This window comes from Heterocephalus glaber, unplaced genomic scaffold (genome assembly GCF_053883595.1).
Source record: "Heterocephalus glaber isolate CG9 unplaced genomic scaffold, H.glaber_assembly_v1.0 deba00001472, whole genome shotgun sequence".
NCBI lineage: Eukaryota > Metazoa > Chordata > Mammalia > Rodentia > Bathyergidae > Heterocephalus > Heterocephalus glaber.
Genome location: NW_028258315.1, coordinates 90,738,831 through 90,763,519, shown reverse-complemented (window position 1 = coordinate 90,763,519; position 24,689 = coordinate 90,738,831). Strand labels below are relative to the sequence as shown.

At 40.7% G+C, this 24,689-nt stretch overlaps 3 protein-coding genes across 12 annotated transcripts in view; 1 reads left to right on the top strand and 2 right to left on the bottom strand.

Moving 5' to 3' along the window:
- The window catches only part of Actr8 (actin related protein 8), a 20,500-nt gene extending 2,051 nt beyond the window's left edge, over window positions 1-18,449 (bottom strand). Inside the window, exons 1-12 of one of the 2 annotated variants that reach the window (XM_004864332.4) lie at window positions 18,357-18,449; window positions 13,111-18,102; window positions 11,335-11,505; window positions 8,815-8,925; window positions 7,151-7,255; window positions 6,425-6,598; window positions 5,805-5,898; window positions 5,337-5,469; window positions 3,369-3,522; window positions 2,525-2,620; window positions 1,886-2,026; window positions 65-329 (exon numbers count right to left, since the gene is read on the bottom strand). In XM_004864332.4, coding sequence (XP_004864389.1) covers window positions 65-329; window positions 1,886-2,026; window positions 2,525-2,620; window positions 3,369-3,522; window positions 5,337-5,469; window positions 5,805-5,898; window positions 6,425-6,598; window positions 7,151-7,255; window positions 8,815-8,925; window positions 11,335-11,505; window positions 13,111-13,233 — 1,567 coding nt within the window. In that variant the 5' untranslated portion in view covers window positions 13,234-18,102; window positions 18,357-18,449. The remainder of the gene's footprint in view (window positions 1-64; window positions 330-1,885; window positions 2,027-2,524; window positions 2,621-3,368; window positions 3,523-5,336; window positions 5,470-5,804; window positions 5,899-6,424; window positions 6,599-7,150; window positions 7,256-8,814; window positions 8,926-11,334; window positions 11,506-13,110; window positions 18,103-18,356) is intronic. The other variant, XM_021244014.2, reaches the window with a different exon arrangement.
- Selenok (selenoprotein K) lies at window positions 18,353-24,081 on the bottom strand. Its single transcript, XM_021244019.2, has 4 exons — window positions 23,925-24,081; window positions 20,628-20,718; window positions 19,192-19,275; window positions 18,353-18,443 (listed from the first exon to the last, which is right to left on the bottom strand). Exons 1-4 carry the CDS (start codon window positions 23,941-23,943, stop codon window positions 18,353-18,355), a joined length of 285 nt encoding a protein of 94 aa, XP_021099678.1. The 5' UTR covers window positions 23,944-24,081.
- The window catches only part of Cacna2d3 (calcium voltage-gated channel auxiliary subunit alpha2delta 3), a 1,090,211-nt gene continuing 1,089,602 nt past the window's right edge, over window positions 24,081-24,689 (top strand). For 4 of the 9 annotated variants that reach the window (XM_087181524.1, XM_087181520.1, XM_087181519.1 and 1 more), the window contains exon 1: window positions 24,123-24,689. The gene's annotated coding sequence lies outside the window, so the exon portion shown is untranslated. The other 5 variants (XM_087181526.1, XM_087181518.1, XM_087181525.1 and 2 more) reach the window with 3 other exon arrangements.

Sequence of the window (24,689 nt, the reverse complement as noted above, 5' to 3'; positions counted from 1 at the left end):
GACCAATTCATTTTATTGTGACCTCATTGCATTACTATCGCCTAGGCTCCCCAGGGGTGCTTACAACAGCAGTCTATGCTATGAAGGATGGCTTTATCAAGGCCCAGGGCTTTCCCTTCGAACAGCGAGATGGCAGTCTTCCTGGACATCAGTGCAGTGAGAGCCTCCTCAGAGTCGTTGCCGGCCATCAGGCAGTCTCCCTGGGAGGACCCCAAATCCACCTCGTGGGAATGAAGTCTTTCCGGAAGATCAGAAGACTGGCCTCGAAGATCCCCTTCAAATCCAATGGGTTTGGATGCAGACTTTCGGTCAGCAGTAGCTTTTGCAGACTACAAATCAATCAAAAGGCAATGGCATCATGGTATTACCACAGGAGAACACTGTTGCCTATCTGGATCCCACCCCTCCTGCCCATCACTATGTACCACGAGGAACCAAAAGCCACCAGAGCATATACACAGCTGCCTAAAATGCACCTCCTAGGAGGTAGGAGTGGCAAGATGGAGGCTCTGGAAAATCCAAAGCAGTCTCCAACAGAACCTCATTACCACCCATTGGATTTTAAAACTGCAATGTCAATGTAGACAGACTTTCTTCCCTACAAAGTGAATGTTTAATTGAAACATTTCAATGGGATCCAAGGGCCACTGGCTATCATGGAATCCTCATTTTCAGATCCTATCTACTACCCCATCTTTGCCTCTGGGGTGGGAACAAAGGCTAGAAAAGGTTTCCAGCCCTCATCTACTCTCCATCATAAGCTGCTGACATTTCACTAGCAAATAAAAGCTTTAATTCATGCTCTTACACTAGATATCCTATCTGTACACCTAGCTTTGGAAAAAAATTCACCTTTTCGCCTGTCACATATCTTTCACCTTATAATTACAGAGCAGGTAAGATTGTACTGAAATTACTAGTGGATAAATATTCGGAAGCAGATAAACAAATAATATATGCCAAAAGAAAGTGCTTTTATTTTTGCAGAGGAAGTGCCCATCTTTCCACCCTCTTTTGTATCAGTCTCATTAAAGAATGACTTTCCAGTTCAAAAAAAGAAAAAGAAGGGCCGGGGATTTAGTTCAGTGGTGCCACCGCCTACCTTGCAAGTGCAAGGTCCCAAGTTTGATCCCCAGTACCATAAAAAAAAAAAAGAAAGAAAAGAAAAAGAAAAAGAAAGTGCTTTCATGAAGCTGACTTTTAATTGGCAGTCAAAAAATTAATGTCAACTGAGGGAAGAAATCTGCCATTGTTTTGGCTTTTTTTTTTGTACCTGGGATCAAACTCTGGACCTTTTGCTTTCAAGGCAGGCAGTGGCACCACTGAGCTAAATCCCCAGCCCTACCATCCAGTTTTAAATTCAGACTCATTTCATCTATTATTCTAAAAATGGAGCAGTGAGCCAGCTATGGTGGTACACGGCTGTAATTCCAGTACTCAGGAGGATGAGGCAGGAAGGATAGCTGGAAGTGAGGCCAGCCTGGGCTACATAGTGAGTTCCAGGCCAGATTGAACCGCACAGCAAGGCCCTGTTTCCAAAAACCAAAATAAATAAAAATAAAAACAGAGTTAGGTGTGGCGGCAGATGCCCATAATCCCAGCACTCTGGGGAGGCTGAAACAAGAGGTGGAGGTGGAAAGTTTCATCCCAACCTGGGCAACTTAGCAAGACCCTGTGTCAAAATAAATTAAAAAAATAAAAGAGCTGAGGATATAGTTCAATGGTGCTGGGGTCAATCCCCAGTAGCACAAAAATAAACAAGCAAACATAAATACAGTATCAGGATTAGCCTGCTGGAAGGCTGTAGTGGTGGCAATCTGTTAATGCTGGGCAAGGTTCTCCTTCAGAGACAAAACTCTTCTCTCCCACCAGAACTGCTGCAGACCTGTTCCTGCTTGCTCTGTGTGGCCAGTAGGTAATGTTCATCATGAGGATCCTCAGGATCACCTTGGGATCTGTGCTGCAAGGTTGTCATTTTCTGTCCAACAATTCCAAAAGTGGCTGGGTAAAATAAAGCCATTGGAGCCTACACACAGAAGGAAAGAATCATCAGGAAAAGACACTGCCTCCTGAAACAAACAGATCAACTAAATCCTAATCATCCAATAACATGGGCAGATCCAATCACTAAGTGAGAGTGGGCAGCACACCTCTTCGAAAGTGGGATTATGTCTTCAGTGCCTGATGGGTCAGAAAATCCACTCATCTAACTGAACAGGTGAAATGACACCATGCGAGAGACATCTCAAAGTGCATGTGAAATAAGTGCCTCATAATCTACTTTATAATTTCCTGATAAAAGTGGGTGCCTCTTTCTCCAACACATCACGTACTAACTGAAAAGACGGTCCCTAAGGATCATCTAATCTGTACTCTAACATTGGGTGAATGTTCTGTTAGAGGCTAACCTGCAAACAGCCAACATTCTGATCTCACAATAGTCTCAGTGAGTAAGGTATACTGTCTCAGTCTGAGCGAATCTTATCACTTTGCTACCTATGGAAATATATACCTAGGTAGTTACCTGGAGTTTTTCATCTCCTAATCGAAACTGGTAAAGCAAGGCAGGAGAATCTGGATGTCGAATCTGAAACTCATGGTCCTGAAGCCCAGAGATGTCCTGATTCCAGGAAAAGATGCTATCAGTAAATCAGTAACAATGCATGTAAACTCCTCAAATTATGCATAGGCCTCTCCATCATCTAAATCTCACACATAATAAGGCCATCCTACAACTCTGTACCACATTCACTGTAACTCAGTAAGTCAAGTTCAACTGCACTTTGCTTTCTTTTTTAACATTTCTAAAATTTCAAGCACTTGCGCTTTTCATTTTATTACTGAAACACATTCACACAAATGACCACAATCAATAAACTCTCTCAATAACTGTGAAATTTAACTTTATTTTGCTTTTTTTACACTTTTTATATTTCTCAAGTTTTTAATAATTAGAATTATATTGCCTGAAAAAAAGACAGGAATAGAAAAGATGTGATGAGTAACTATTCACAAAACTAAGCAAGAGCTTCAAATTCTAACATTTAATTAAATGTCTGTTCCCATGTACTTATCTGTTGTATTTGTTAAACCTAAAGTTTTTATCTTCATCCTTTATGACAGAATGAGATCATACACAGAGGGAAATGTGCTAAACTCTTTCCTCCTATTAAAACAAGTTTTTTTTCCTGGGCCTCAGACACATCCTCACCAACCCAATCATACTGAAAAGCTCTCATTCCTTAAGAGCTTCAGCTTCAAGGCTTTATTAACTTGGGTTAAAAAGAGTAGCATAATATTGTCTAAATATTAAATATTACATTCTCCCCAAAAGCAAAAATAATCAGCAATACTGATTTTGTTCCCACCTGATCTAAATGACAGAATGTCTCTTTAAGGTGCTGGAGTAGAAGGCAATCCATTTTATTTGTTAACTGGCATTCTCTGTAAGGGAACCCAGCTCGCTGCATGAGCCAGTAAAAACATCTTGACACATCAGATCCCCCGTATGCTAGACAGAGCCTAAAGTTAAGACAGAAAAGCAGACGGTTAATCTGTCAAGTTAAGAAGCTGCAGAGGATGTTTCAAGAACCCCATCAGGCAGAGTAAAACTCAGCAAGTATTTTTTTTTTATGCTTATATTTTTAATTTTTTAAATATATATATTTATTGGTACATTTTAGGTATAACATACATTTACATTTATCATTGGGTGTTTGTACCAGAACATGATGCATCTTAGTTTCTATTTTTTCTCCCATTACCTGTGCACCCTTCACCGCCTCCACCCTTCCCTATCTACACAGAGTTTGATTCCATTTTTTTTTTCTCATCATTTTTTTCCTTCCCTTCTTTCCTTTCCCCTTTCCCTTCCACCCTCCCCAAACCCTTGGACCTTTTCTTATTTCAAATTATCAATTATTCATTTTCCCAGCAAGTTTTAATAAATGTTTCTTAAGATCTGAATGAAAAGAACCAGGGGTGGTGGCACACACTTGTAACCCCAGAATAACACTTGTAACCCCAATATTCTGGGAGGCTGAGGCAAAAGGATCACAAGTTTGAACCTAACCTGGGTAACTTAGCAACTTAGTGAGACTCTCTCTCAAAATTAAAAATAAGAAAAGGGCTGGGGATGTAGCTCAGTGGAAGGTCCTGGGTTCAATCCCCAGAACTACCACCACCAAAGGAAAAACAAGAATTGAAGCAAAGGATAGAATGGATAGATGGAAAGGAGAAAGGGAAATTTAGCCAAAACCAGTGATGGGGCAACAAGAAGTCACGCCGTTTGCAAAAATGTATTACAGATGAAAGACAAAGAATACACTATTAAATCATCCAGCTCATTTCAAGTCAGTGTATACTCTTCACCACAGGATAGCTGTTTGGCTCTCTGCATTCAGAAGCACATAAGGGTAGCAGGTATTGATACCATAAGACAAACTGAAGACAGAAAGCCTCACTGAACACTGTACACCAACTGAAGGTTTCTACAATTTGGGAAGATCTCTGAAATACTGGTAAGAGGATGGGGTCCAGCACTTTCTCCACACTTTCAGAATCAATGGCATTAGATAATCCAAACAATGGGTGAGCCCAATAACTCACACTGGGTTTTAGAATGCATTGTAAATTGGGGTGTGAGGCAGTAGATTAACCTCAAGAAATTCTTGGACCCTCTTTCAAATTTGTTCTATACCTTCAGACTACCTAATATGAGGGACAGAAAAACCCATCCTGAGACCACCACAAAATGCTACAGAGAACCCAGATATGCATTACCTAAGTAGATATGCATTACCTGTGTCAAGATGTCTCAGGAGACATGTAGCAAACCTGCCTCTGTCAGTTATCTTATTAACTTTTTGATATCATGAGAAGACAGTCACCATAAAGTTATTTATCACTCACTGAACACAATCACAAGAAGAAAAGAAGATGCTCAAAATGCTAGCTAGCTAGAGAATTCACAGCTGAGAAATCTGTTTTCTCTACCTGACTTGGCTGATAAACTTTTCTGTGTGTGTAATTACTTCTTCTATAGCAGAGCACAATGAAAGACATGGGGCTAACATTTATGCTTCCTTTGTGGGAAGTCACAAAACATACCAGAATTTGCAGGAGCTACTGATGTGAGTTTATATTAGAAAGTTCCAACAAAGGCAAAATCATTTGATTTTAGCATCAGTAGAATGAATGTGCACTTCCACAATTTGCTGGTTTGCTATATAGACTTTTGAACATGTAATTTCCCATGAACAATTTCTATACCGTGATGAACTGAACAGACTATGAGGGGAGAGGGAGTAGGGAATGCCATCTCCCAAGCTCTTTACCGAGTGTTTCGATGAGACACCCCATCCTCCACACAGCATACACTTGTCTTCTGGTCCCCAACGTCTACAATACAAGTACTGCTTAAGCCACTTCCAAAGGTGGCACACACGGACTCCTGATGAACCACAATCCCTAAAAAAACAAAAGGCAGAGGAACAATCAGCTATGGAGCAATAAAGACTGTAAAGTAATCAACTAAAGTCAGGCATCTATGAACCTCTGGGCAAGTGTCTAAGCTGCACTGATCCTTTCAGGATAAGCATTTATATAAACCAGTGAATCAGGTTAATGTCATTGAAAAAGAAAAAACAATTTCATTTAAAGAAGGTCTCACTGCAGGGCTGGGGGTGTAGCTCAGCGGTACAGCAGTTGCCTAGCATGTGCAAAAAACCCTGGGTTTGATGTCCAGCACCATAAAAAATTTAAAAAAATATTTTTCAAATGTTTCATTCAAATATCAGACATACCTGAAAAACCCATCTTCATTAGTATCATATTCACTAGTTCTTTCACGTGCTGTTTATTATAGATATCAGGAATTAATAAGATACACCTATAATACTAAAAAGAACAACAAAGAATAAATACAAATGAGGTTAACATTCAAGTCCAAGGTTAACACTCAAGTCTAGTCAAATCCAATCCTTCCCATGCCTGTACTGATGGAGGCTTCTCTCCACAGGAGAAGCTGTGAGTAAAGGCCCAGAGTAAAACTCACACCTCTGAGCCATCCTTTGAATTTCATGAAGAAACAGAAAACGCTAACTCCTCCGCTCAACCTGGAAGCACCCCAAATTTATAAAATGATAAATAAGACAAGTAACATGTCTGAACAACAGAGAAAATGCATAAGCATAAGCAAACTTGGTGATTTTGGAGCAGTAGTAAAAGACACCAAAGAAACAGAACAAGACAGACAGAAACCACTAAAGAAGAATTAAGTGAAGAAGAAAAGATATCCTCAATATCCAATGGCTGAGAATGCCTCAATAAGGACATTATCTTACAAATAACTCAGTAACATAAACTTGCATTGACCAAGAATCTTTAAGACAATCCAAGTAACTGAGAAAACATTTTAGCTCACCTTTAAATCTTTCAGTGGGATTTCCAAGTATTTTTGAATTGCATGAGACCATATCACTTCAATATCTGCCAGAATAGCCGTAAGGGAGCCCCCAGGTCCAGGGTGAATATTTAACTGACCTCTTCTGATGGGCCAGTGAATATTGTAACAGTCCAGTGGATTAACATATAAGGCCTAGAAAAGGAAGGGAAGACGAGAAATACACTGTTAAAACTCTTAGGCAGGAAGATCACAAATTGGAGCCCTGACTAGGTGACTTGACAAGACCCTCTGTACAAATAAAAAAAATAAGCCAGGTGTGGTGGTACATGCCTATAATCCCACCACTCAGGGGAAGCTGAGACAGGAGGATGACAAGTTTGAGCTCAGCCTAGGCAACTCTGTAACTTAACGAAACACTGTCTTAGAGATAAAAAGAAGGCTGGGGATGTTACTTGGTGCAAAGGCACCAGGCTTAATTCCTAGTACCTAAAAAAAGAAAACAAAAAACCCATTCTTTTAGGATTTTCTGTATTCACATCCTAAAAATTTAAGGATAGAAATTAACATTTTCTCAAAGTTCTAGATATTAAGGGGATCATTCAGCAATCCAGGGGACAGTGTGAATACTGGGCTTCAAAGCAGGATTACAGAATGCTAGAAAGCAAGTAGAACTGGGCAGCAAAGTGAAATTTAGGAGTAACATTAGGTTTTCCTCTTTCAGTTCATTATAAAGAAGTTTCTTACCTCTTCTCCTACCAAATACTCGGGATGATGAGATGTGTTTGTCCACTTATTTCCAGAACAGTGATCTAAAATTGCAGGTCGCATCTGCTTGTTGTAGGAGCGTGCCTGAAAGGAGAAGGATCCTTCATATTCAAGGGGAGGGGCAGTAAGAGCACCTTCTGTTCCCCTCACTCACAGACTAGATGCAGCAGGAAAATTTTTAATCACAAATCTCAGATATCTGCAAAACACAGACTGGTCACAAAAGGATTCTCTTGTCCTTTTCCACAATCTTGATCTTTCCCATGATTTTAACACCTAGGCTGTGACTCACTATCCATCCAAAATTAAAACTATACTTCTCTTTAAAGTTAAATGTAAATCTACATATTACATGTGTATTTTAATTTATCATATTAAACTAATGGAGGTAGTAAGAACACAGCTTCCCACCAAGATCATGGGAATGAGGATAAAGGCTCGGGTAAGAGTGTAAATTTTCATCAACTTCCCTTGAGAAACACAATCTTACACATTTTCTGGCTTTTCTAAGTACTTGTGACACTGATTCAGGTATCCTATAGTTATGAAGGGTTTTTCTTTCTTTTTTAAAGGAAATCCTACCTTGTAATTTGGAGAAAACATGTAAATGGTATTATAGTCATGTGTGACATTAACGACATTTTGGTCAATGACAGACTATATATAACAGTGGTCCCATAAGATTATGATGTAAAGCTGAAAAATATCGATCACCTACCAACATGACATAGCACAATGCATTACTCACCTCTCTGCAGTGTTCCTGGTACAAACTAACCTACTGCACTGCCTGTCATATACAAATATTGTACATACAATTATGTACAGTATATAATCCTTGATACCAATAACAAACAACGTTACTAGTTTATAAACTCAATATACTTTTTAATCATTATTTTAGAGGTTATTCCTCTACATACATATTCTTTTAAAGTTAATTTGTTAAAACAAATGGAGTGAAGTCCATTCTAAGTATTCTAGAATACTGTTACCAGAGGAAATTAAGGCTCCATGCATGTTATTGGCCACAAAGATCTTCTAGTGGGACAAGATGTAGAGGTGGAAAACAGTAGCCATTGTACTTAGCTAATGCTGTATTTTAGGTTTTACAAAAAAGTTCAAAAGTGGGGAAAAAAATGCCAGATGTTAATAGTGAAAAGTTTTTAAAAATTTTAAAGTTTATAAAGTAAAATATTTTCAGTAAACGTAGGCTAATTTATTAAAGAAAAAAAATTAAACAAATGTAGAGTGCTGTGTACAGTGTTTGTAAAGTCTAGAGTAGTGGACAGTAATGTCATAGGCCTTTATATTCACTTAGACTCACCTGAGGCAACTCCCAGTTCATGTTAAGTGCTCTACAGACATGTGCATTCTTTCTCTTTTATATTCTATTTTTACCATACTTTCTAACGTTTAGGTACATCAATATTATTGTGCTACAACTGCCTACATTATTCAGTATAGTAACGTGCTGTTTAGGTGTGTAGCCTATGAGCTTTATGCTATAACATATAGTCTAGGTGTACAGAAGGCTATACCAATGATGTACTCACTACGTGTCCCCATCATTAAGCAACACAAGACTGTATGATATAAGAGAGGCAGAAAAAGAATAAATCTGAAGAAAAAGTTAACTGAACCTGTTCAGGAGACACAGGAATCCGTCTTGTACCATTTGACATCTTTTTAGACCATATTGCTTGATCCACCATTTTAAGGCCATTCTGTCTTTGTTCGCTACTCTCAGGTTTCTGGGGAGGGGAGGGTAATGATGAGCAGTGTAAAGGACTTAGTTAAAAGAGAAAGCAACATGACATGCTATCAATTTAAAACATCATTAGAAAATGTTCACTCATTAAATAGCATTCCTTAGGGCCAGGGATTTAGCTCAGTGGTTCCACTGCCTGCCTTGTAAGCACAAGGTCCAGAGTTCAATCCCCGAAACCAAAAAAAAAAAAAAAAAAAAATAGCATTCCTTAATCTTTGTCAAATACAGTAATCTTAAGAATTTCAGAATTTTCAATAGGCTAAGGAGAGCTCAGAAGTAGAATACTTGCCTCTATGAGGCCGAGTACAATCCCTAGCACTGCAAAAAAACACCTCCCTCAAAAGACAACAACAGAAAATCAGGTAACCTTATTATAAACTAAAAAGTCAAAATGGAATTCTGACTAAAACCAACTGTTTGGAAAAAGCTATAACTTCAAGTGATTTACAAAGTATTTCAAAGACTTCCATGCATCTACTAGTCTTTTAACGATGTCACATTTCTTTACACAAAAAATACAGTGCATATTTAAGATTAAAAAACTGTATTACAGAAGACATATTGCCATCAGTGCACCTCAAAATACTCTCCCTTGCTTTGAACACAGTTACCCCACCATTCTTCTGTTTGTTTGTTTTGTTTTTTGAGAAAGGCTCTCACCATGTAGTTCAGAGCAGCCTTGAGTTACTATGTAGCTAGGCTGGCCTCCAACTTGCACTTTCCTGGATCCTCCTACCTCCGCTGCTGGGATTACAGGACACCCAGCCTATCCCATCATCCTTGCCATTTTCTGAAGCAGCTCTGAAGTCTTTCCTGAGTTTACAAGGTGTGATCAAAAATACAGTGAATGCTCCTGAGTGCCATCCAACAGAAAGGCAAGCTCGTGAAAACATTAGGGCATGTCCTTAATCCTTATTTAGCAGATATGACACTGAGCACCTTCTAGCTCTTCCCCAAAGTCAAAATGATCATGAAAGAGAAACATTTTGAATCAATTCAGTACATCAAGGTAGGTACAGCAGTACAACTAAAGACTTGAAAAACAATTTCCAGAATTGATTCAGAAAGTGGCAAGAACGATGAAATCAGTATGTTTGAAGCTAGGGGGAGTATTCTGAGAGAGATGAAAGGCAATGTATCTTTTACTATAATTGATTAAACATTCAATGTATTTTTCGCCATATTTGTATATTTTACTTTAGTTAACAAGTGTTGACGGCCGGGGATTTAGCTCAGCGGTGCCACCGCCTGCCTCACAAGTGCAAGATCCCAAGTTCAATCCCCAGTATCAAAAAACAAAAACAAAAGCAAGTATTGATGTTACTATGATAATGCAGACTCTTACACTGGCATGTTGTATTGAAGCTTACAACTAGACTTCAGCAGAGTGCTAATTACAGACAGAATCCCAAAGCTTACTATCACAGTTACAAAAATTCTTTTTTTTTTTTCTTTTTTGAGACAGGGTCTTGCTATAGTTTAAGCTGGCCTTGAACTCACTATGTAGCCCAGGTTTGCCTTCCTGGCGATCCTCCTGCCTCACCTTCCCAAGTGCTGGAATTACAGACATGTGCCACCATGCCCGGCAATAAAACTCTTAAATTCCTAAAACTATCCTTGACTTAAAACTCAAAAGCCAGATGTGAACTGTAATGCAATATACAAATTTAACACCTATCACAAATTTTTTTTCTAACCATAACCACCTGCAAAATTAAGATGAGTAAATACTTACTGAAAAGAAACATATTTTTTTGACTTGAAATTATGGTTTGATGTAAATTTTAGTATGTGCTTATTATAGCAATTTGTTAATGAACTGAAAATGAGTTTGACTTTATATATATATATACATACATGTAGACATACATACACACACATATATATACATATATATATATACACAGATATATATATATACACACACATATATATAGATATATATATAGAGATATAAAATATCTGGAAGAAAACCCAGCTGTTCATTAATAAAGACCTGGATATATCATTTTAAGTGAATGGCCATTCTGTATCTTTCATTAAAGATAACCTTTGTCAACACCAATATTAATCCTGATGGGTTAAAAAATGGGATTTACTCTTGTTATAACTAATTCTTTAAAATCTAAAATAGCCTTAGATGACAAATGAAACTTGCTGAATGACATTATTATTTAAAAATATAGTAAAGGGCTGGGGATTTAGCTCAGTGGTTCTGCTGCCTGCCTTGCAAGCACAAAGACCTGAGTTCGATCCCCAGTACCAAAAAAAACAAACAAACAGAAATATAGTAAAACTATGAAGATACTGACTCCTAGGTACACTTGAGTGTCTGTGCCTTCCCAAGGATACCACTTTGGGCTTTGTCTCCAGCACCCCATTTCTGACTTACATTTAGTCCTTCCCTTAGGAGCCAGTTGTCCTTGTACAAAGGCTGCCCTTGTTGTTTGTGTCTTCGTGCAATGACATGAGGAATACTGGCAGGGAGTGTGTCTGTGGCTCGACCAATTCTTACAGTTGTTGAGCCTGGATGTATGACAACAATAAAGTTGCTCTGGATTTGCTGTAAATATAAAATATAGCAGTATAACCTTAGTAAATAATACACACGGAACAAGTTAAGTAACATACAGGTAACAAGATAAACTAAATTTCCTATATAGGCCAGTGGATTAAAAAGTATCAAAGTAAATTGAGGAAATATTGCTATAGTAGTTTAGGCAGTGATGGCGAACTTTTTAGAACTTTCAATGATAACAGCCACTGCAGCACCACTGCCATAGGTTCGCCACCACAGGGTTAAGGGTTCAGGCTCTGGATTCACAGATCTGGTAGCGAATTCAGAATGTCTGGAAAAAGTCCCAACGTCAGAGTTCTTATAAGGGTGAAATGTAGCTTAGAGTCCGGCCAGAGGGAATAGGTCTTAAAATTGTGAAGCCTTCCAAAATTCTCACCACTTTTACAAGAGGTGAGACTCTAGCTTATACGGCCCATACTAAGACCTCCTGTTGTCTTTCCCTACTCTAGATATCCTGATTTATTGTCTGTGCCTCTATAATCTCCCTCCCCAAGATTTCAACCATTTCCCTAACTCCTAATTATCTTCAGATCTCTCTACCCAAATGTCACCGGCTTTGAAGAAATCACCCCTGTCGGGGCTGAAAGAAGTGCATTCCCATTGCTTCCCTAGGGTCCTCTGCACTAACCCATTCCATACCTTGCATGCTTTGCTATTTTTGCCCCACCTCTCAAATGCAGTTCTTGTACAGGACCGCTATCAGAGTAGGGAGATTTTAAGAGTGGAACTGGCAAGGCCCCTACAGCTCACGAAGTCTGTCCCTTCAACTAGATGGGTGGAGAAACCAGGCCAGTGCAATGGTAATAACCATGCTGAGGGCTCACTCACCTCGTCCCAGGCACTGTGTATGCGCTGTATAGCTGCCTTACTAGGTATTATGCTTAACCCACTACCTGCCAGTGAGGAAAGTGCCTCAGATATGGCTGATTCGAAATCATGAGCATTTCATGTCTCCTAATTCTGGGAACTGTGTATTGCCTTTCCCCATTTTCCTATAGGAATGTTGGTGTTTTCTTCCATTAGTGTTTGTGTATAAAGGTCTTTTTCCTGCTGTGATACTGCAAATAGTTTTTTTTTTTTCTGATTAGTCGGACTTAATTTTGTTCTCTTTTTAACACACGTTTTATGTCTATTTATCCAAATTTCCCTTTAAGTTTGAAATGACTTTCATTACCTGAGATTTGTTAACAAAACAAGCCTGGGAACCAGTAACAATCCCTAAGTATAGGCCAGAGAAAGCTGACGCCCCCGCTAAACTCTCCCGGGGACCACTTAATCCGCACAACTTGGGAGGCAAGTGATGCTACCCGGCCGAGACGCTGGGCCCGGGCGGCCGAGTCCCCGCGCGCGGGTGCGGGCGGTGGGGGCGCAGAGTGGGCGCCTCCCGCCAGGCTCCGCGCTTCCGCACCGCGGCGTACAGGCGCGCGCCGCCACCGCCTCCCACCAGCCAGCCGCTCCTGGGGCCTCAAGAGCGGCCCCGAAGCCTCCCGACGGCCGCCGGGCCTCCCCTCCTCGGCCGAGCCCAGCGCCCCGGAGCGGGCACTCGCGCTGGGCGCAAGTCCTAATCCAGACCCGCCCACGGCACCCCACCTCCTGCAGCGACTCCGGCACCAAGGCTGGCACGATGGGCCGCTTCACGCCGCGCTGCTCCTTCTCCTTTTCTCCGCCCTTCTCCTTCCCGTTCTCTGTGTCCCCCTTCTCGGCCTGGGTCATCGCGGCACGGACGACCACCAGCCTCTCGCCTCAGCTTCACCACTTCGACCTCCAGCGCGCAGAAGCTACTGAGCAGGCGCAGCCTCCAGCCCCGCTGCCCAGAACCAAGATGGTCGCCGCGGGCGTCACCCCAGAGGGTTCTGGGAAACCTGGAAGGGCGGGGCTGCGAGCTGGGTGGGAAGTAACCTAAGTGGGTGTTGCGTTAGTTTTGGCTGCAGGGGGCCAGCGAAGTAATACGCGAAGCCTTCTGAGCACTTTCAGTGGGTTGGCCTATAACTAGCCTCTGGTTTCGTACTCACAGGTGTTTCTTCAGGCTTCCCAGACGCTAGTTCTCCCTGTACTTCATTGGTCATGCCCAGTCCAGCATCTTCGACACATTCCTTGGATGACTTTAGCCAGTTTCATGGCTTTAACTATGAAAACGACTCACAAACACATACTGTATTTCCATTGAACCTCTCCCTGAGATCAAGACTGATAACCCACTGCCTATTTGGTATCTCTGCTTGGAGATCTAAAAACAGCTCTTAAGACCTTAAATATGTCCGAAATCAAACTCTTGATTCTACTCCTCCAAAATGACTCCCACTTTCACCAGGTCAAAAATGTCATTTTGAGTGTTCATTTTTCCACAGCTTCGATATCCAAGCCATGAGCAAATTCTTCAATATCTTAAAATATCTTGAATTCGCCCACTTCTCCATTCCCGGGCCACCACCTAGCCCAAGCCAGTCATCTCACCTGGATTACTACCACATCCTCTCACATTGACTTCCTGCTATACAGTTAAACAAATGTCGTTTTAAAATACTGCAACATAAGTACAGTCAGTACTATGTACTCAGCACTCCACTTAGTAAAATATTTCTAATGAGTTATTCCAAACAAAAATTAATGTCACACCCATGCTTTAAACTCATGGTTTCCGCCTTACTTTCCTCCTCACTGGGACAAAATACCCAATATCCACAAACTTAAGGGAGGAGAGGTTTATTTTGGCTAACTTTTTTTTTTTTTATACTGTGGATGGAACTCAGGACCTTGTGCTTTCGAGGCAGGCACTGAATTGGCTAGCATTTTAGCAGTTTCACTCCTTATATGTTCTGTGGCATGGCAGAAGGGCCTTGGTGGAGGAAAGCTGCTCACCTCATAGCAGGAAGCAGAGAGCAAAGGGCAGGAGCTGGAAAGGGAGATACACCCTAATAGGTTACAACTCCAATGACCCACCTCTTCCAACAAGCCATCTTCTACAGCAAATTAGCTATAGGTCTCCCATCATCCAATCACCTTTCAAAAGCCCCATCTTTGAGGGCATGAAGCTTTGAGGGTATTGTACACAGCTAAGTTAATTAGAAATATTATATGCCGTTAGGCAGGGCTGGGTGTAGAAGACAGTTATGGCCAGGCTTAGAGGAAAAGAGGAACTACACCCATATACTTTCCCTAGGGATGGACAGCAGTGATTGATGTTCTAAACAGGCATCAGTCACCCGGGTGGGGACCAAGACATTACTTAACCCATCCCTTCCTGGAAAATTCTTGTTTGGTCCAGGTACACTTGCTACAAGACTTGCTTCCCCTTTAATCCCCATTTAATCAATATTACCTAGGCAACTATATTTGTTGTAAACTTATTGGTTGATGGTAGCTTTATCCCACCTCATACCCACCTTGCGATTTCCCATTGGATCAATATTACCTAAGAGACTAAACTTTTAATGTTCTTAGTTGACTGCAGTTTTGTTCTACCTTAAACCCGCTTCACTTCGTGGCTTTGCTCAATGAAACACCCTTGAGAATGGGGGGGAGCACTTTCCAGTGCCAACCCCGCTTTCTGTCTCTCTTAGAAGCTTTCTTTCTCTCAATAAATTCTTCCTACTGTTAACTTCTATTCTTCCTAGAATTCATTCTTTGATTTTATTTTTTTTTTCATCCTTTGATTTTAGAAAAACAGAACTTAGCATGTATGGTATCAAGCAGGTCGGGAGTCATATTTCCCTTTCATTATTTGGAGGTCCATAGATCATATATGTCCTTTATCAGGGGGACATCCAGATATATAAACCCTAACAGTTTCCTTTTGCTCAGGGAACAAAATCTAAACTAGCTTCCTCAAATCTACTTCTTGCTATGTTTCTTATTTCACCTCCTATCATTCTTCCCTTAGCATTCCCAGCTAAACTTAATTTTTTTTCTCAGACATACCAAGCCAGCTATACTTAGTTTCTTCTTCTCAGACACACCAAGCCCTTCCCCACATTGGGTTGTTGCACTTGCTGTTTCTCTTGCCTTGGCTGCTCTTCCGTCGGCTGGCTCATCTCATCTGGATGGTATGTCTCAACTCAAATGTCGTCTTAGGCCTTCCCCAGTTTTCTTGTTACCCGATTTCCTTTGAAGCATGAAGCATTTGTTTGTAATGATGCCTGTGCAGTCTCCCAGGCTAGAATATAAGGTCTGTGACAACTAAGACTTGGTTGTATTTGCCACTGTTAGCTTTAGCATATAGTAGAGGCCCAACAGACATTTTTAAAATTTATTTTTGCTGAGTAAAGGGCTCTTTGAGGAAGGGATTTAGTACCTATTTTACAAGTGAAGGAGCTGGGATAAAAATGACTTGTCTCAAGATTATAATAAATTAAGCAGCAAAGACTAGATTGGAACACAAGCTACTTTAAGGGGATTAAATGTGTAAAAATGTCAGGCAGAATTGAGTGGCCCATAAACTGCACATCCTCATTTCCCAACAAACAGGAGAAAAAAATAAAATTAAAAAAAAAAAATCTATATATCTGTATATCTATATCTATATATATCTATATCCAAATATTTGGTTTCAAAGTCTGTTACATACTGGAAGTAGAATTATGTTTTATTTTTTCCTATAAATATTTCAGTTCCTATTACAGTAGTTACTGCTCAAAGGCTTCAGATAAACATAAAATCCCTCTCTCATACAGCTTTCCATTCTATTGAAAAATGTTAAAATTAACAGCATTCAAATGGGGTTTAAAACCCAGAGGCAGGACCTTACGCAATGGTGTAGAATTCAGATTTGTCAAGATAGAGATACTGTGTGTGATGGATCTGAAAGATAGATTCCAGATTCTTGTGTATGGTGAGCAAAGAACTGCAAGTGTACACCTGATGCTAAAAGAAAAAGCAACTCCATTTGTTGCTATTAAAGGGGAAGTGTGCTCATGGTGTGCAGGTCTGTACCAACAGAAACAAAAAGGTGGCATGAATGAGAAAAGCGGTGCCAGGGCCCCAGGGGAAGAGGAAGAGCAGATACATCAGGCTTTTGGGTTTAAAAGGTGCCTCTTGCCGGGGATTTAGCTTAGTGGTTCCACTGCCTGCCTCTCAGAGACATCTAGCAGGAATGAGTCTCCTAGGATTGTTTTAATCACAAACATCATATGTAGTCCCTATGTGTGAACCTTTAACAAAGTTCCAGGGGGGAAGGTTACTGAAGTTCATGCCGCACAACCTAACATGAATGTGCTCTGGCCTGGCGCTCCAGAGATTTCCTGGGTTTTTGTTCTTACTTCTGCTTCTCTTAGGACAAGGGAAGGATTGGCTCTGGGTGTGGCTCACATTGGGTGGGCCGAGGGGTAATGGTCCCACAGCCCCAGATGTGCTTCCTGTACTAAGAGCATTTCTACTGGTCACTTTGAGGCCACTGGGACAAAACACCTGACACAAAGGGAGAGAGGTTTGTTTTGGCTCATGGTTTCAGTGGGGCTCAGTTCAGGCATGGTTGGCTGGCTCCAGAGCAGAACAGCATGGTGGAAGGGCATGGAGCGAAGCTGCTCAACCCATGGCATCCAAGAAACTCAGAAAGAGAGGAATAGGCTACAAGAGTACATTCTTCCGTTTTCCACATTTCACTCCTTCAGTGACCGACCCCCTCCAATCAGGCTCCACTTCCTAATAGCACACAAACTATGAATTCATCCACTGAGGAGTTCAGTCCAGTGATCCAATCACCTTCTAACAGCTCCACCTCTGAACATGTGAGACTTTTGCAGGGACCTTTTGGATCCATAACTCTGCATTATTTAGTGGACTTAGCACATCTTCACGACAAAGCTGTTTTCCTTAGTGATGGCTTTATAAATATACTGTTAATTATATGTGATAGCAAATCAAACCCAATATATTAAAGATTCATGAGATAAACATATTAAAGATAAAAACTGTTGGTCATGGTAGTACATGCCTGTAATCCCAGTACTCTGGAAGGCTGAGGCAGGAGGATCAAAAGTTCAAGTACAGCCTGGACAACTTAGCAACATAGGAGATCCTGTCTCAAAATGAAAATTAAAAAGAGCTGAGATGTAGTTCAGTGCAAAGGCCCTGGGTTCAATCCCCAGTACTACAATAAACACATTCATTTAAGAATACAGATATATGGATACTACTGAAATATAGCAATTTATTTACAAATGAGAACAAATGAACAATGAATACTGGTTCAGAAATTGAAAAAAGGGGACACCAATAGTACTAAACACACTGCCTTTTATTTATTTTCTCCAGGGTCAGAGCTTCTGTGACTTAATTATATAAAGATGAAGGATCAGTATGCAACCTAAAAATATTTATTAAAATTATATCAATACCTTAATCAACTATACAAAAACGACAATGAGACAAACATATGCATCTATAGAACTGCATTATCAGTCAGGCCAGATCTCTGCAGAGTTTTCCTGGCATGACCTCATTCATCTGTGAGAACACAGAGCAATCCCTGTGGAGACATACACACTCATCTACTTGTCCAGCACTGTCAGTGCCCCACTTTCTGATGGTTTCCTTCTGCTATGAATGTGCATGTCTAGTTGTCTGCTTCTTACAGCAGACATTTACCTAAAAGACAGGGTTAGAATTAGTTATTAAATTGCACCTACCTGAAAAGCCCAACACACTACATGTTCTAAAACTTTTCTAAAATGATATTTCAATGAAGTCAAAGAATTTTTCAAGGATTAAGATATCAATATTTTTCCAAATAATAATGGTGGAGTAATAGCAAACTTTTTGGCAATTACTGTTTTTCCAAAGAAAAATTACTAAGGAGGGATTTCCAAAGTAAAATCACAAAATTTCAGATTTCAAGTTACCTTCCTCATCCACCACCCATTGGAGGAGGACTGGGACCTTGAAGATGATTGATTCGACCCATTCTCCGGGGAGGGTTTCCTGGTGGCCTAATAAAAGATAACAGATCCATTGTTTGTTTGTTTTTGAGACAAGGTCTTGCTTTGTAGTTCAGGCTGGCCTTGAGCTGCTGAGATCCTCCTGTCTCATCCTCACAAGTGATGGGACTAGAGGCATGTGCCACCATGACCTCTTTTAGTATATCCACTGTTTGGCAGATAAAACTTCAATGGATTTCTTTTAATCACTTAGTAACTACATAATCCTAAAAAGATTCTTTAAGAACTACCACTTAGGTCAGGAGTCAAAAATTGAAGCACTTCTAGGGATCAGACCTATCATGCACGTGAGGAAAATGAGTCAAGCAAGGACTAGGGTGAACTACAGCACCTCCTCTAGGTGCCAGGAGGAAAAGCAACTGCAGCTAATTTCTGCCACGTGGAAACACAAGCCTAGCCCAGTGTTATTGATCTTCACGATCTGCTCAGTTTTTCATCAGTGGCTAAAAATGCAGACTGTAAAATTAAATCTCTAGATTTTAATGCTGACCATTTGTTTTCATCCTTTAATTTAGACTTGTCCCATAGGATATTCAATGTATGTTTTAGCTTTGCCAGATTAACTTTATCAAATCAGAGCTAAAGTCACTTTTAATTTACAGTAACCCATTCATTTTATAAAAATGGGATTCAAACTACTTAATTTTCAAAATCCTAATTCTACCTATCTATCTAAATATCAAATGTAATTGTAATACACAAAGGAGTACACAACTGTTATCCGGAAAAAAAGATATACCCTCTTCCATCATCATATCTGGAATCAGATGAGTTTCTGTAGCCTCTTCCTTTTTTCACATCTTGCTGGAGCAGAGTTTTGAAACTGAAACAAGGGGCAAAAATAGAGATATCACACCAGGAATGTAGCTCAGTGGCGCCGCACCTGCCTGGCAAGTGCAAGGTCCTGAGTTTGATTCCCAGCACCAGAAAAAGAAATAGAGATATCACTTTTGCCAATAGTATAAAATATATTTCCATGGTCTTAACTGGAAATATGGTTTTATCATCACTATGAAAGGATGATTAAATTTACCCCGTGGTTCCCCATTGTGGGTAGCTGGCTCGATGACACTACCTAGTTTAAGCACCCATCTAACCTACTGTTCCTTCTATTCCTTTTTTTGCTAATAATTTCCCTAGGCAGAACAGGAAAGCAGAGTCCTCCTCTAGTTCTTCCACCATTCAGAACCCACTGTGAGGTTCCAGAGTCTGTTTTTACAGTTCCCCACACCCCTTCCTCCTGGATTTCCCCTGCCTACAGGCTACCTAACCTCACCTTGGGGGGTGAGGGGCGGAGGGTGGTATAACACAGAAACAGGGCTTCTGGGAATCCACTGAAATAGAATTTTCTTTATTTGTGGGAAAGCAGGACGTAATTAACATAAAGTAGTAAATAATATGGAATAGTCGAAATTTGGAAAGCACTATAAGTTTTGTGCTTAACTTAGGGCCCTCTCTTGTCCCCAGCTATATTTTTCTGTGGAACCATCTCTTCCATTTTACATTCTGCTCTGTTTAACTTTTGCTCTACACAGCCATAAAATTAAGCTTTTTAAACCACATCTACAAGCAAATAAAGATCACGGTTTGATAGTCAGACTTCTATGCCATCCTTCATATGGTTTCCTCCAAGTGGAGTAACTTCCTCTGACATCCACTGCCCTTCACAATATGAAGGTATCACTGATGTCACAGTCAGTGAAGGGCAGTGTCTCACTTCTTTGCTTCTCTATCACAAATTCAAATACATACTCAAGATGAGTAAAACTTGTCAGTAGTTGATTTTTATGAAATGAACACCATGTGAAAAGGCAAAAATGCATTTAATTCATAATTACTTGAAATTATGGGGAAGTTTAATTTTTGGGGGCTGTGTATCAATTCCAACTCTTCATTCCAAAAAGTTAACTACTTAGATAAGACATGGTCAAGCTTTCCAACCCTTACATTCACAATTGTGAGATGTTTTGGTGGTAGCAGCTTGAACATTAAACAAGTATTAATTTCTCTTTGTAAAGCTATTTTTCCTTTTTTTTCTTGTAAAGGTATTTTTCAAATTAAAATTAATTGCTTCAGGAAAGCTAAGTTTGGGTATCTTGAGATACTCAACATATCTAACCTACTTCTGTCAACTTAAATAAACACCAGGGCAATTAGGAACACTACTATACTTACAACAAAACCACAAACTCAGCTATTCCCCAGAAGAAATCTGTTATTAGTGATAGTCTCCACGGGGACTGACTCCGACTGTCCAACACTTGTCCTATAGACAATAAAGAAACTTCATTGAGTGTTATAAATCCCTAACCCAAAAGGCATTATGCTTAATTAATTAGGTAACAATGATACACTTAGCCATTGTTCCAAATAGTCAACTCAAGAAGCCCACATCCTGTGCATCATTCTATGAACAGTTCAAGGGGCTGGGGATTTATCTCAGTGGTTCCACCACCTGCCCAGCAAGCGCAAGGACCCAAGTTCGATCCCTAGTACCAAAAAACACAAACAAAAAAGACAGTTCAAGGAAGTAGGGCTCTGTGATTTAAGGTCTATCCCTTGAACATGACAAACACCTAACTATAGTATGTAAGTCTGGTGGGTGACTTCATTCTATCCAAGTATTTTTCTTCCCTTTTATTGGTAAAATACATTTCATCAAACATTTTAGTGATAAAACCTATTTAACATAAAATGTACCATTTTAACCATTTTTTAAGTACAGTTGTGTGGCATTAAATACATCCACATTCACACTGTTGTGCAATGCTCACCACCATCCACCTCTGAAACTCCATCTTCCCCACCTGAAAATCCATACCCTTTAAACTCTGACTCTTCATTACCCACCCCCTAAGCCCTTGGTGATGAGCATTCTATTGTTGACTCAGAATTTAACTACTGTAGAAACCTCATAGAAGAGGTGCCCTTATTTATTTATTGTACAATAAGGTATTAAAGTTGCACATACATGTGCAAATCAAGAATTAGAAAGTGAGGGACAGTCATTTGACATTGTAGAACAAACAGGTCTGGCTACAGGCTGACAATTGTTATCAGCAAAGTTAAGACACAGGCAAGCTTACCAACAATAAAATGCCTGTCTCTTTGTGTCCACCCTATTTCACTTAGCAGTGTCTTCATGGTTCATCTACCATTTGTCAAAAAATCCTTTCCTTTTAAAGACTGAACAATACTCCATTGTATGTATACACCTTTTTGTCCATCCATTCATCTGTCAACGAACACAGGTTGCTTACTATGAATCGTGCTACAGTACTATGAACATGGGCATATAATTATCTGTTCAGACAAGTATTTTGAATAAGCAAGTAGGTTGGGTGGCTATCAATCACTTCCTAAATGGTCCACATTCGGCATGTTTCTTTTCTCTTGCATGGTCTCTTGTCTATATAAAAAGACTGTCTATACAATCACACAGTCACCAGTTTTTAGGATGAGTTATTGTGATCAAATTGCTATAAATCAAAGAGTCCCTAGTTCCAAGTGCTTGTTCTTCATTAAAAATGATCACTATTTTCTGTAACAGGATGTTCTTGATTATAACAATAGCTTAATCCCAAGCAAAACTGGACCTATTTTTTTTTCAAACCACTTTAAATATTAGTGGCTATTACCTGAAAAGTTAGTTTCAGCCTTGTAATCAAGAGGTCAGAATATTTTGAGAAGAACAGCTGTTTACTGGCTACCTCATCTCTCCATGAGCTTCACTCACTCTCCTCCCTCCTCTACAGGGTTTACTTTTCCTCTCCTTGACCAGCTCACTTCCTGGTCAATCCACTTGGGTCTAAGCTCTCACTGGCGTGGTGAGAAAGGCTGCAGAGTCAGAGAGTAGGTATGGGCTTGGTTCTGCCTGCCTCTCCTTAGCTGTGCCTTTGGGGGCTGATGTGACATTTCACTTCTCTGAGAAAAAGTATTCCAAGGCTAGCCATCATATGGAATTTTTGAAAAAAAAAGTCACCTGGGGCTGGGGATTTAGCTTAGTGGCTCTGCCACCTGCCCCGAAAGTGCAAGGTCCCGAATTCGATCCCTGGTACACCTCACTCACTCCCAAAAAAAGAAAGAAAAAAAAGTCACCTGACAGTAAGAGAAGTGTTCTGTCAGTTATGAAGTACAGTACCGATAAATGCAGTCCTTCTAAAAAGATCAATCTAATCTGAACTCATTATTTTTGAGTGAAAAGAAACTTTTATATGCCTGGCCATGATCTTATCTCGCTGTTTACACTTTGCAAGGGGGAGAAAAGCTTTCTGAAGGCAGAACCCTTTGTCTCTCCACAACTTCAGAAGGAAAAGCTTAAATAAAGTTGCATTTCTCAACAACAGAAATGAGATAAAAGGTCTATACTGGGTATTTATGTGTATCAGGATAATGCTAATACATTAAGACACTCAACAAACACAAGGAATTATTTGATAATGAATAGATGCTATCACCATTAATCACAAAGAATATAAAACAAACTAAAGTCTGTAAGAGTCCAAAACTGCAAGGGTCCGAGTGAAATTTTGATGCCTTCCTTTACCGTCCATCAGCTTACTTACTTCAAAAATATTTAAGTGGGTTGTGAGAAATTTTTGGAAACAAACAACAACAACAAACAACAACAACAACAAACAACAAACCACAAAGGGTAAGCAGCCAGAAGATTTCTTAGTATCTTAATCCGCTCTAGATGATTCTCTGGAGATAAACATGATTCAGATAGAACCACTACCGCCTTCTTCTAGTGACCCAAGAACTCTCCAAAACTGCACGTAACAATTTCACCCCAGTCAAACAGGTGTGCAGATGATTCTGGCACTGATCAGAGCCAGTCATACTGTCTTTCCTTTCCAATCATTTTCTTTGTGAAGTCACGGAATTCTCTGACTTTTCTATTCCAGTTATAATTTACTACTCCTATATAGACTGGCGCTTCTTACCGAGCTCCATGAAAACTTGGGCCAGAAGCTGTGTGTGACTAGCCACGCTCTCTTGGAGGGAAAGCCTATCATGCTTTTATCTACACCTAGCTCAGATTTTTGTTTTTGATTTCTGTTTTTTACCTGTTGTGTAAAGAGGCAGGATAGTAGATAACGAGGCCTCTGATGCCAGCACGGCTGGGTTCGAATTCGAACCTTTGTGATCCTGGGCAAGGTATTTTATCTGTGCTTCAGTTTCCACTCGTAAAGCAGATAATAATAAAATATCACCTGACTAGGTCTATGAGAAAGATTAATAAGCACAAGACACTCTAACAGTCCCCAAGGCAAACGTGCTAGAGTGCGGGATCAATATTGTCCTCCGCCCCCGACCGCCCGAAGGACCAGCAGCGGACATGCCCGGCTTCGCCTCCGGCTCCGCGCGGCCTCTGGGCCCTAAGGTCCCGGGCCCCGCTAATGAGGAGGAAAGAATCCCCGAGTACAGGCTTCTAGGTCAGTGGTCGTCCCCACTGCAAGACCAACTCACCATTCGAGATGTAAACCATCTTGGCTCCTTTCTGGTTCCGGAGCTCCGAAAACACCAGCTGTCTCTTAGCTTTCCGTATCTCCCTTCGGTCCCGCCCCTCAACGTCACAGGCCAGAATTGGACAGAACTGTGACAAGAGGAGGGACGTGGGAAGAGCTCATTGGCTGCCGGGGAGAGCTTCCGCGTCCTCCCTAGGCAACTTCCGGGAAAGTGGAGGCTGTGGAGCAGGCGAGCGGAGGTGACGCTTCGCTTATCCCGGCCAGCACTGCACTTCCTGGACGGTCTCAGGTTTGAGCGAGGGCGTTCCTGTGCACCGCCATGGGAGAAGCCGCTTTTTAGCTGATAGGCACTGGGTGGGGTAGGCAAAGTGCGGTGTGCAGTGGACTGAGGAACCTTGGCAGGAATAAAGTCCACGGGACTTTGCTGAGGACGGTACTGGAGGGTGTGGCGGAGTGAGTTGGGGTTTGTAGGAGGGACGTGTCTCGGGGCTGTGACCACCGTGGAGAACTAAATTGTCAGGCCTTCTTGACAGGCCCTCCCAGATGTATTCATTCTTTTTTTTGGTACCTGGGATCGAACTCGGGTCTTTGTGCTTGTGCAGCAAGCGGCGAAACCACTGAGCTAAATCCCCAGCCCTTCATTCTCTTTTTAATCAGTATTTCTGTTCTCTTCGCCAGAAGTGAAGCATCTGTGAAAAATAATTTCAGCGGTAACATGACACCTTTCTAAGCTACTTGGTGGCCACTACTTGCCAGCACCGTGGAG